The following is a 13135-nucleotide window of genomic DNA, read 5'->3' as shown; positions in this document are numbered from 1 at the left end:
GGCGTGGAGGGAGTTTCACTCTGTGTCTGACCCCGGGAGTGTGTGATGGGACGGTGTGGAGGGAGATTCACTCTGTGTCTGACCCCGGGAGTGTGTGATGGGACGGTGAGGAGGGAGTTTCACTCTGTGTCTGACCCCGGGAGTGTGTGATGGGACGGTGTGGAGGGAGATTCACTCCGTGTCTGACCCGTGGGGTACGTGACGGGACGGTGGGGAGGGGTTAGCTTCGCCGTGTGTCCCGGGTCGACTCACTCACCCGAATGTTGTGCTTCGAGTGTTCAAAAGTTGTTGTGAAGAGGAAGCAGCGACAGGGGACCCCAGCTTTCCGAGCACATTCAGTGTACCTGTGAGGGGGGAGGGTTGGTAGAGGTAGCAACAGGGGTTTAGGGTCAATCAAGCCAGATTGAGATTACCTGACAACAGATCCCCACTCCCCCAGATCCTCTCTCCACCCCTCCCCTTCTCTCTCATATAGAATCCCCCTCCCCTGGAAGATTTGTCTCCCCTTGCCCCATCCCATCCTCATTCCCCTAAACTGCCTCAACTTGAATTGCCCATTATTGCCCCCTGACCCCCTCCCCTGTCTTTCTCACCCCAAACCGGAGTGCTGCAAGACTCAGGTTTAAGGTTGGTTCTGGCCCCTACTGTCCTCCCCCTCCCCTTTCCCTTTCTACCCCATTCTCCCTTCCTGCTTTCTTCTCACCTCCTCCCCTCATTCTCCTTCCTGCTCCCTTACTTCTCCGTCTGCTGCACCCTCTCCCTCCCCCTCCTTCTCACCCCTGCCCTGCCCCCTCTCCCTCACCTGTAATTCGCCTGGTCCAACCCCGGCTCCTCTGCCCACTACCCCTACCTGCTGCGGGACTCCAGGTCCAAGTTGGTGTTGTCCACAACGGCCCTCTTGCCGCTGCCCAGCGCTGCCTCACACACCGACACACACTTCTGCCACGAGCCCAGCGTGTCCTACAGCAGGAAGGGAACAGCTCGGCGGTTAGAGAGCAGGGTGGGTATCCTGCCCCGCATCAATCAGCCACTGGGGTCCATGTCAGGTTAGGGGTCACACCACCAGCCCCTCCCTCACCTTCCCCACCCCCGTACCCGGCTCCCTCCAACCTCACCCACAATAGACCCACTCACCCTGTTCACGTACACATATCCTTCAGTCACCAGGAAATCCCGGATGAAGGTGGATTTTCCCGCTGGGAATGGGAGGAGAGAAATTAAAATAAATGATCGAAGGGCGGCAAAGAGAACCCCGGGAACTATCGGCCGAAGTACCTAATGCCTGCGGTGGAGGGGTTTCCGGAGTTCTGAGGGATAATGTGCACTCGGAGGGATGGGGATGACCAAGGTGGTTTTGTACGTGTGGGGGACAACGTCTAAAAGGTTTGTTAAAATGGCCAAGAAGCTCGAGAAGGGCAGGGTGGTAGATGTCACCTATGCGGTAAGGACTTTGAGAAGCTCCACGCGGTAGGCTGCTCCTGGGATCCAGGGATTTCATTGTTATCACATGTACCAAGATGCAGCATCTTGCATGCTGTCCATACCGATCAAATATTTGCACCGTGCATTAAGGAAGAAGAAGGAAAAACAGTGACAATGCAGAATAAAGTGCCACAGCTACAGAAGTGCAGTGCAGGTAAGCAATTGAGTGCACGTTCATAACAAGATGGACTGTCATGTCAAGAGAGCGTCTTATCGTACAAGAGGTCCGTTCAAGTTCTGATATCAGTGAGATAGAAGCTGTCCTTGAGCCTTGTAGTATGTGCTTTCAGGCTTTTGTATCTTCTGCCTGGCGGGAGAGGGGAAAAGAAAGAATTTCTAGGGTGTGTGGGGTCTTTGATTGTGCTGTACACACAGCTGGCTTGGCGGTAGGCAACAGACAGAGAGGGCGGAACATGGCTTCTGAGAATAGTGGTGCTCCCCAGGGCTCGGGTTTAACCTACGACGGACGTTCACTTTCCTGGGCACGAGAGGCTTATTGCCAGCCTCAGCTTTCTAACACAGCAGCATGACCTTTCCAAAGGGTCAGAGCTGTCGGTGACGAAGTTAAACTTTTAACAGATAGTCCTGGCTCAGCTTTTTGTTGCGCACCGGAACCAGTCTTCGGTGCTTAATAGACACTACAAACAGTAATCAGCTTGCAACCGGAAGCGCACCTTTGCAAAGTGAAGTAACCAGGAGAAGACTGGTCTCCACTAGCCAAACACAAGGCACGTTATGTCACTTAGCACATCAAACAAGGTTACAAGTTGGGATGTTTGTTTACTCAGAGGGTCAGCCTTGACAGCATTAATTGTGGACGTCTGGGATCTCTGTTGCCAGGAGCTTTTATGACCATCTGCGCGAGTTACTTTGTCCTAGGAAAAGTATCTGGAAAATATCACAGGCAGATGCTGTCTGCCATGCTATAAATATCAGAAGCATTGGGGATTGTTAGGAATGACAAGGAGACTGACAGAAAGAAGAACAAGGCACAGAGTCGACTGTACTTCCTAAGAAGGTTGGCGTCATTCAATGTCTGTAGTGAGATGCTGAAGATGTTCTATAGGTCAGTTGTGGAGAGCGCCCTCTTCTTTGTGGTGGCGTGTTGGGGAGGAAGCATTAAGAAGAGGGACGCCTCACGTCTTAATAAGCTGGTAAGGAAGGCGGGCTCTGTCGTGGGCAAAGTACTGGAGAGTTTAACATCGGTAGCTGAGCAAAGGGCGCTGAGTAGGCTACGGTCAATTATGGATTACTCTGAACATCCTCTACATAGCACCATCCAGAGACAGAGAAGCAGTTTCAGCGACAGGTTACTATCGATGCAATGCTCCTCAGACAGGATGAAGAGGTCAATACTCCCCAATGCCATTAGGCTTTACAATTCTACCGCCAGGACTTAAGAACTTTTTAAAAGCTATTATTAATGCTTTTTGAGATAGTGATTTAGATGCATATCATATTTTTTACTGAGTTAAGTATTGTATGTAATTAGTTTTGCTACAACAAGTGTATGGGACATTGGAAAAAAAGTTGAATTTCCTCATGGGGATGAATAAAGTATCTATCTATCTATCTAAGAGTTTATTCCTCAGCCTTTGATTTCTGTGACTGACGACTCATTTATCTACAACTTGGTGCATTATTTTCGTTTGTAAGAACCAAAACTGTTTTTGGAACTACTTAGTAGTTGTTAAAACTATTATAATTGGGAAACCATTTATAAATTAAAAATCCCCTGCAAGTGTTAAATGTGTGTTAAGAACTATTTGTCTACATTTAAATGTAGGTGATTAAAAATTTATAGTGTTTACACTACTTCGTCAGCTGGACTATCTCCTCGGTAGGGAGTGGGGCCATCACTCAAGCAGTGGGAATGTATTGGGAGCTAATCTTTGCAGCAGAGACCAGACAGGGAAGCTAATCCTTGTCAATACCTCATAATTTTCCTATAGTGAGGGTTCCCGTAATTATCTATAATCGGACAGGGCTTTGCCGTCAGAGAACCCAATACCATCACAAACCAAATTATTATGCTTGTCTTCTGTATCAACAATTTGAATGAGCAGGTACAAGGCAGGGTTAGTAAGCCTGCAGAGGACACTACAATAGGTGGTGTCGTTGACAGTGAAGATGGTTATCAGGATTTACAGAGGGATGTTGATCAGCTGCGTCAGTGGCTGGGGAAAGGCAAATGGAGTTTAATTCAGAAAAGTACGAGGTGATGCACTTTAGGCAGACAAATGGGGGCAGGACCTTCACAGTGAATGGCAGGGACCCGGGGACAATGTAGAGCAGAGGCACCCAGGGGTACAGGTCCATGGCTCCCTATATACAGGGGGTCACAGGTAGATGGGGGGGGGGGGGGTTACAGAATGTGAGCTGGCACTGAGTACAGAAGTTGGGACGATATGTTGCAGTTGTACAGGACATTGGTGCGGCCACACTTGGGAGTATTGTATTCAGTTTTGGTCGCCCTGCTACAGGAAAGATGCCATTAAGCTACGAGGAGTGCAGAGGGAATTAATGAGGATGTTGCGGGGACTTGAGGGACTGAGCTATTCGAGAGGTTGAGTAGCCAGAGAGGGAGATTAGGTGGAGGGAACAGGGGGAAATGGGAAGGTGGGAGAGGGGAGGGAGTGCTCAGGAAGTGAGAGGGGCTAGGGAGGGGGAGGAAATGATTGGGGGGAAAGGTAGGGGAGGGGAGAGAAGAGGAAAGGGGGATGAAGAACACTCACAGCCGGGGAATCCGACAGCCACAATCAGCTCCGATCCAGGAACGGTCAGGGGGGCAGAGGGTGGCTCGTACTGTGGAAGACCAGTCTGCAGCTTCCTCTGTCGGGGTGCAAAGAGAGGGGGTCAGTGGGGGGAGAGGGAAGCAGGAACAGGCCTTTCAGCCACAACATTAATTAAACTAGTAATTAAATCCTATCCAGACGAATCCCTTCCGCCTTCACAATGTCCATATCCCTCCGTACGTCCCGGGATAGTCAATCAGCCGTGATTAGTTGCTGGAGCGGACTGGATGGCTTGAATGGTTTTTTGCTCATTTCCTGCACATCATGTGTCTATCTGTCTAACAGCCTCTCCAACACACCGTATCTACCTCCAGCACCAACCCTGGCAGCCACAACACTCTCCCATCTCTTGAATTTACCCCCCTCACCTTAGACGCATTCCCTCTGGTATTAGACTTTGCCCCCTTGGAAATATCACACCGGCTGCCTGCTCTGTCTGTGCCTCTCAATCATAAACCTTGATCAGGTCTCCACTGCTGCAGAGAAAACAACCTCTCCTCATACCTCCTGCCCTCTAATCCACTTCAACACCTTCTCCAAAGCCCGCACATCCTCCCTGTAATGGGGCGGCCACAACTGCACCTAATACTCCGAGTGCGGCCTCACCGAAGTCTTATACGGCTGCTAAATGGCTCCCTGACTCTGATACCGGACACACACTCTGACAAAGGCAAGAATTCTATCGGCCTTCCCTTACCGCTCTATCAGCCCATGTGGTCACTTTCAGGGACCCCAAGGTCCCTCTGTGCATCAACACCGCTCAGGGTCGTCCCCTTACATTTGGTCTCCATTTCCCTCACACGTACCTGGATTAACCTTCATGTCATTCCTCTGCCCCTCTCTGTAACTGATTGTTATCCTGACCACTGTCGTATCAGACCGTACGACAGGGCAGCAGAATGAGGCCGTTCGGCCCATAAAGTCTGCCCCACTCGTCATTCATGCTGATTTTTTTTCCTACCCCTTCCTCCCACCTTCTTCCCGTAACCCTTAAGCACCTCACCAATCTCTGCATCGAACATGCCGAATGACCTGGTCTCCACTATATTCACCGTCCTCTGGCTGAAGAAATTCCTCCTCATCTCCGTTCTAAAGGGACGTCCGTTTATTATCAAAACCTCGAGGGCTGCTCCTGGAATCATCCTCTCCACGGCCACTCTATCCCGGCCTCACAGCATCGAGTAGGTTCCAATCATCTGCCTGCATTCCATCGAGTGCATGCCAAGAGGTATCAAATGCTCCTCAGATGTTAACCCCTTAATTCCCAGCACAGTCCCTGAGAATGCCAGGTATGGAGCCCAAAGCTGCTCATGTTACTCCAAATGTGTTCTGACCAGTGCCTCAGCATTACATCCCCGCTCTTCTACTCGAGGCCTCACAAAACGAATGCAGATATTGCATTTGCCTTCCTCACCGCTGGTTAGTGCAATGCTTTTCAGAACCAGCAATCGGGGTTCAATTCCCGCCACGGTCTGTAAGGAGTTTGCACGTTCTCCCCATGGACGTGTGGGCTTTCACTGGGTGCCCTGCTTTCCTCCCGCACTCCAAAGCCAAGTGAGTTAGGATTGGTGAGTTGTGGACACTTGTGGGCTGCCAAAAAGCACAACCTTGGACTTTGACAGTCACTAACATATTTTGCTGTATCGTACATGTGACAAATAATCTTTTCTCTTCACTGACTCAACTTTGAACTTCAACCCGCAAGTTAACCTTCAGGGAATCCTGCACTAGGACTCCCAAGTCCCTATGCCTTTCCAATTTCCTTCCCCATTTAGAAAACAGTTTCCTAAATTTATTCCTTCTACCAAAATGCATGACCATGCGCTCCCCTACACTGTACTCTATCTGCCACCCCTTTGCCCACTCTCCCAACCTATCCAAGTCCTTCGTGTAGACTCCCTGTCCCTCTGCCCGTCTTGGTATGCTCTGCAATCCAGCACACAGGCAGGGAGCCCTAGGAAAAACACATGCACACTCACCGGGTCGAACTCTGGGAGACGGAAGGTGGCCGGCTTCCAGCCCAGGAAAAACTCTTCGGGAGTGTTGAATGGGATCCCAGCATTCAGAGCGAACTGCGAGAACAGAGCAGGAGGGTAAGTGGGGGGGGAACTTCTGAATGACGAACCGCCTGCAGAGGAGGGGAAGAATCTCAGTGACGCACCGTCCGTGGGGCGAGGGGAGAAGGACTTTGTGACGGACTAGGGAAGGAGGTTTGGGGACAAACAGCCCCTCTGATCTGGGGCAAAGGGATAGACAGACCCGACTGCAGGGTCACAGAGGCCCCTGGGGTGAGGAGTTAGGCGAAAGGCCCCAGGGCAGACCCCGAGGTGAGGGATCAGGAGCAAGGATCCCAGGATGGACAAGGGGGGAGGAAGGGTCCCAGGGATGGACCCTGAGGTCAAGGGGCATGGAGGAGATTCCAGGAGACAGTGATGTCTGAGGTTGGGAGAGAGGATAGGGAGGGTCCAGAATGGATCCTGAGGCCCAGGGGTCAGGAGAAGGTCCTGAGGACAATACATCGGTTACCAGGCGATCACTGCAGGAGAAATCCTTCTTCTTCCGGCCCGGAGCCCAGTCAGGAGGTCTCCCTGCAGCATCTGTGGGCGAGGGGGAGAGAGGCATCAATCCAAGCCACTGAGGCGGGGGAGTGAGGGGGAATGGCAGGGAGGGAGATGGAGGGAGGGGAATGGTGAGGTAAGGATGGAGGAAGGGGAACAAAGACATTACAAGAGATTTGATGCAAGTATTGCGTTATGAAGCAGAAATCGTCGGAGGGTTTCAGCCGAGACACTGAATCGGGAAGCTACGTAGCAGCTGTATGAAACTTTGGATACACCGTATGCAGAGTATTGTGACAGTTCCAGTCGCCCCATTACAGGAAGGGTGTGGGGGCTTTGGAGAGGGTGGGGAAGAGGCTCACCGGGATCTGCCTGGATTGGAGGGCAGGAACTACAAGGTGAGGCTGAACAAACGTGGGTTGTTTTCTCTGTAGCGGCAGAGCCTGAGGGAAGACCTGATCGAGGTTTATAAGATGATGAGAGGCACAGATAGACAGTCGATATCTTCCCCCCCCCCCCCCCCCCAGAGGAAATGTTTAGTATCAGAGGGCATGCATTTAAAGTGAGAGGGAACGACGGGAGCAAGGTTTCTTTTTACACAGAGCGCAGTAGGTGTCTGGGATGAGCTGCAAGGCTGTGGTGGTAGATCCGACAGATATCCAGAGGCCGTGAAATTAACAGAGTAATTAGTTAGTAGTTTAATTAATCATGAACGTGACAGAGTAAAGATCCTGTTCCTGTGTCTGTTCGAAGCGTAAGCTCGACAGAACTGTGCACGTCTTAGGCAGACACATAGCTTGGGTTCCCTAGACTTTTGCACGGCTCTGTATTGGACAACGTAGAGCGGAGAGTGAGTTTGTAAACCTGGCAGGAGCAAAGCAGACACGAGGAAACCTGCAGATGCTGGAAATTCAAGGCCAAGACCCTTCGTCAGGACTAACTGAAAGGAAAGATAGAAAGAAAAACTACCTTTCCTTTCAGTTAGTCCTGACGAAGGGTCTCGGCCCGAAACGACGGCAGTGTTTCTCCTTATTGACGCTGCCTGGCCTGCTGTGTTCCACCAGCATTTTGTGTGAGGAGCAAAGCATGTTGGGAATGGCGAGGGTGGAGCACTGCAGGAGGGGTGTGGGGCAGGAGCTGTGGTGGGGGTGTACAGACACACCCAACCCTGAAACTCCAGGCTCAGTCACTTGATTCCAAACAATTGTGTTCCAAGGCAGAGTACAAACTAAATGGCAGGATACTTGGTAGTGTGGAGGAGCAGAGGAATCTGGGGGTACATGTCCACAGATCCTTGAAAGTTGCCTCACAGGTAGATAGGGTAGTTAAGAAAGCTTATGGGGTGTTAGTTTTCATAAGTCGAGGGATAGAGCTTAAGAGATGCGATGTAATGATGCAGCTCTATAAAACTCTAGTTAGGCCACACTTGGAGTACTGTGTTCAGTTCTGGTCGCCTCACTATAGGAAGGATGTGGAAGCATTGGAAAGGATACAGAGGAGATTTACCAGGATGCTGCCTGGTTTAGAGAGTATGGATCATGATCAGAGATTAAGGGAGCTAAGGACTTACTCTTTGGAGAGAAGGAGGATGAGAGGAGACATGATAGAGGTGTACAAGATACTAAGAGGAATAGACAGAGTGGACAGCCAGCACCTCTTCCCCAGGGCATCACTGCTCAATACAAGAGGACATGGCTTTAAGGTGAGGGGAGGGAAGTTCAAGGGGGATATTAGAGGAAGGTTTTTCACTCAGAGAGTGGTTGGTGCGTGGAATGCACTGCCTGAGTCAGTGGTGGAGGCAGATACACTAGTGAAGTTTAAGAGACTACTAGACAGGTATATGGAGGAATTTAAGGTGGGGGGTTGTATGGGAGGCAGGGTTTAAGGGTCGGCACAACATTGTGGGCCGAAGGGCCTGTAATTTGCTGTACTATATGTTCTATGTTCTAATTGGTTTATTGATCATTACAGAATGTCTCTCTGGTACTTCCCACTCGCTCCCTTTTTTCCCAACCATGATTCCCCTCTCCCTGCCCCCTTCCCACTCTCAGTCCACAATAGACCCGGATCAGAATCAGATTTATCATCACTCACGTGTGACATGAAATTAGTTTTTTTTGTGGTACAGTACAGTGCGATACATAAAATGACTACAGTACTGTGCAAACGTTTGGCTCCCTGGCTATATGTATGTGGCTGAGACTTTGCACAGTACAGTATGCTTTGACATCTACGTACCAGGACATCCCTCTGCCCCTCAGACACACCCACCTCCAACATAGAGGCACTTGTCCAGGTCGATCTCCACTCCGTCGTTCCCCTGGGGGAAAGAGGAACACAGATGGGATCAGACACGGACGGGGGAGCAATCCCGACCCCCCCGCAGCGCTCGGGTCCCGGGACCGTGAGAAGACCAGCGGCCCCCCTCCCTCCCGCCAACCCGGGGAGCTCCTGCGGGCGTAACAGCCACATCTCCTGCTCCACCCTGCACGGAGCGGAGCACGTGGGTGATTGGGTACCTGTTTCCGAAGGTGATCCAGCATTCCCAGTAATGGCTTCCGGTAGAACCCCAGCCCCGTTGACACATAAACCTGCGGGGGTGTGGGGGGGGGGGGGGGGGGGTCAGAATGAGAAATAACTAATCTGATAAACTCTGCATCAACCACGAGCACCCAACACTGTGTGACAGAAATCCTGTTCCATGAGAGTTTGTTCCCACCCCCTCCCTCCTCCTTGCCCCTCACTCCCTCCCTCCTCCTTGCCCCCCACCTCACTCCTTCCCTCCTCCCTGCCTCATCCCTCCCCTCACTTCTCACACCCTCCCTCTTCCTTGCCCCTCACTTCTCACACCCTCCCTCCTCCATGCCTCTCACCCCTCTCCCTCCCTCCCTCCTCCTTGCCCTCACACTGTCCCTCCTCCCTCCTGCACTCCCTCACCTGGACTGGGACTCCCAGTTTGCTGATCACTGCCTCCACCTTCCTCTGGAAGTCCTGAGGACGGAGTTTCCCTCGGCTGATGCCCCTCTGATTGGTGAAGAAGACGAGCTGGAGGAGCGAGAGGAGGAAGAGTCAGCTCGAGGTGGGGGGGGGGGGGCGTCCCACCAGGGAAGCATCCTTCCCAGCCAGAGGGATGGGGCCCCACGATAACCACCATGGACCTACGGCTATGGTGACGATCTTTATTTAACGACAACCATTAAGGTGGCTGGGTCCCCAGGACCAGATGAGATATATATCAGGTTATCAAAGGGGGGGGGGGGGGGGGTGAGAGATGAGATTCCTGGGATCTCCACATCCTCTCCAGCTGCAGGCAAGATCCTGGAGGACTGGACAGCAGCTAACACTCTACCCATTGTTCCAGAGGAAGAAAGGAGGTAGCCTGGAAACTATAGACCAGGACTGCACGTCTCGAGGAAAGCTACTAGAGGGGATTCTTCGGGAAAGGATTTTTGATCATCTACAGGAAGAAAAGCTGATTAGGGACAGTCAGCACACCTTGGGGGAGATGTGACTTACTAACTCACGAGTTTTTGGAGGAGGTGGCGAAGATGGGGTAAGTGCTCGGACTTTTGCAAGGCACTTGACAAGGCCCCTCAAGGTAGGCTGATCTGGAAGACTTGAGATGCATCCACTGTGAATTGGTAGTTTAGACCCACAGAGGACACCCAATCCCCCAAAGAGCCCAAATTCAGTTCCACCTGCCATTTCCCTGCCCATAACTGAACTGACCCATATCCCACGGTCTTCTACACTGTCCACCATTCCACCAATCCTCCTGTCGTCGGCAAGCTCACCCATCAATGGTACATTTTCATCATCGATAGATCTCACAAACGGAGATCCCAGCATTGATCCTCACTCAGCACCACAGCTTGTGGATCTCCAGCCAGAGTAAGTCCCATCTGCTCTTTGTGAGACTCAGATTAAAGAGTACATGGGTGGGTTAGCAGACGACACATAAGTTGGAGATGCTTTAAATAATGCGGAATATTGCCAAGGAATACAGTGGGGTATAGGTCAGCTGCAGATATGGACGGAGAAGTGGAAGACGGAGATTAATGTGAGGTGTTTCTCTTTGGGAAATGAAATGTAAAGTGACAGTACACAGTTAATGACAGGACCCTCAGTGGTAATGTACAGAGGGGTCTCGGAGTCCAAGTCCACACGGCTCCCTGAAAGTGGCTGCAAATATTGATGACTCAAAATTCAATGTAAATTCATTATCAAAGTACATCTATGTCACCAAATACAACCCTGAGATTCATTTCCTTATGGGCAGACTCAATAAATCTATGGAATAACCACAACAGAATCAATGAAAGACCGCACCATCTTGGGTGTTCAACCAGTGTGCAAAAGACAACAAACGGTGCAAACACAGAGAGAGAACCTTAATAATAATAAATAAATAATAAATATCCAGCACACGATCGAGAGTCCTGGAAAGTGAGTCCGGAGGTTGTGGGGACATTCAATGATGGGGCATGTGAGGTTGAAATGACCCCCTTTGGTTCAAGAGCCTGATGGTTGAGGGGTAGTAACTGTTCCTGAACCTGGTGGTGCAAGTTCTGGGGCTCCTTAATCTTCTTCCTGATGGCAGCAGTGAGAAGGGATCACGACCAGGTGGGGGTCCCTGATGATGGGTGCTGCTTTCCCACGACAGCATTTCGAGTAGACGTGCTCAGTGGTGGCAGGGTGGAAAAGGTAGCCTATCCCATGAGTCAGGGCGTTGAGTATAAGATTCTGCTTCAGCAGTATCTGAACTATTGTGTGGACTTCTGGTTGCCCAATACAGGAAAGGTGTTGATGGTGAAGAGTGGCCCAGGAGGGGTGGACGCAAGGCCGGGGTAGGATCGATCTTCATCTGACATCTCGTCCACAACCGTTCCAACATTGGACCAGTGGCCCCGAGTTGGCGTCGCCCGATGGAGTCCTCAAAGCACACAAACCTCCGCACATTGTTGAAAGCACATCTGCTAAATTTGGATACACTGATGACTGGGACGTAGTCTTCAGATCCAACGATGCCAAATCCATTTAAAAAAACCTCACCCAAGATATCAACTCCCTATCCAACTACTTCTCAAAGTGGTGCCGATAACCTCCATATTTCACCTAGACAATCGACCAACCAAACCTAAGTGTAACACTTACCCAACAGGCTGGTATATGTCTAGGGGAAAAGGAGATCCAGCCACACACTAACCCACCTCCCGTACACGCAGGTGCTGTGAGAATCGCGTTTATGCCTCGCGCCCGCCAACAGTATCAAACCCACAACAAATACCGTTATGAAATACACTTTAAAGAGTTTACTAAAATTAAAAGAGTATTAGGCAATACTATATATATATACAAGAAAAAAACAAAAGGCGCCAACTTATCAAAGTTCAGTCAGTTTAGTGCACATCGGTGGAGCTCATCCAGCGAACCATTCGACTCCTCGGTGGTCGTCCTCCCGAAACTCCCACTTCGGACTCCCCGGTGGTCGTCCGAGCGCACGTCCTCCTTCCTCGGCGTCTCCCTCCGGACTCTCCTCACACCCCAAGCCCACGCAACCCCTCCCCCAAGTTCCCAGCCTCACAAAACACAATAACATTCCCCATTGATTAACAAATGAATACAATTACCATATCAGCCATTCTAAAGCGAAACAACGGCGAGAGAAACTTTTAACAGACAAAGAAGCATTCCTACTCGTAACAAACCAAAGAAGCCCTTTTTAGTAACATACACAGGACATTGTACATAAGCTTAATATCAAACGACATGACAAACAGGTACCCAACGATCCACACCCAAAGCACTGAGGAGTCAGTCACACAAAATCTAACTCCCATACAGGATCCATCTTCTAAATGTAGCAAAGAAACCAAAATCCAGAACAGCCGTGATTGGGAAGATAGAAAACCAAATGGGGTGCTAAACAGTCAGTCCCATGAACAGCTAACTTAGCGTTGTTTCTCAGTCACCCACCTGGGAGAGGAATACTCACACTAACATCAATCCACAGCTCCAAGCTTCTCTGAGAATTATCTCAGGAGCCCGAAAATTGACATCTGACCAATGGCTCCCGTCAATGAGTGGAGAAGCACTCCTGGAGAACCGTACGACAGCGGCTTCTGCAAAATACTACCTGCGTATCCAAAATATGCCCTACAACACTCCAGTTCGCAAACTCATCAAAAATGCTCCTCCAGCTTCCCGACTCAAATCCCGAAAACGTTTCTACAGCTTGAGAAACCTTGTCTCCTACGATTAACACACTGCACGATGTCAGTACTGGCACACCAACATGAC

The 13135-nt window shown here is 50.6% G+C and overlaps 1 protein-coding gene across 3 annotated transcripts in view; it reads right to left on the bottom strand.

Annotated features, from left to right (window-relative positions):
• The window catches only part of pnkp (polynucleotide kinase 3'-phosphatase), a 103810-nt gene that overhangs the window by 16571 nt on the left and 74104 nt on the right, over window positions 1-13135 (bottom strand). For all 3 annotated transcript variants that reach the window (XM_073029207.1, XM_073029205.1, XM_073029206.1), the window contains exons 6-14: window positions 9773-9880; window positions 9355-9426; window positions 9107-9155; window positions 6804-6874; window positions 6257-6349; window positions 4218-4314; window positions 1135-1196; window positions 851-960; window positions 257-344 (exon numbers count right to left, since the gene is read on the bottom strand). In XM_073029207.1, the coding sequence (XP_072885308.1) occupies window positions 257-344; window positions 851-960; window positions 1135-1196; window positions 4218-4314; window positions 6257-6349; window positions 6804-6874; window positions 9107-9155; window positions 9355-9426; window positions 9773-9880 (750 nt within the window). The remainder of the gene's footprint in view (window positions 1-256; window positions 345-850; window positions 961-1134; window positions 1197-4217; window positions 4315-6256; window positions 6350-6803; window positions 6875-9106; window positions 9156-9354; window positions 9427-9772; window positions 9881-13135) is intronic.

This window comes from Hemitrygon akajei, chromosome 25 (assembly GCF_048418815.1).
Source record: "Hemitrygon akajei chromosome 25, sHemAka1.3, whole genome shotgun sequence".
NCBI lineage: Eukaryota > Metazoa > Chordata > Chondrichthyes > Myliobatiformes > Dasyatidae > Hemitrygon > Hemitrygon akajei.
The sequence above is the reverse complement of the archived record's forward strand: the minus strand, read 5'-3'. Positions and strand labels throughout refer to the sequence as shown.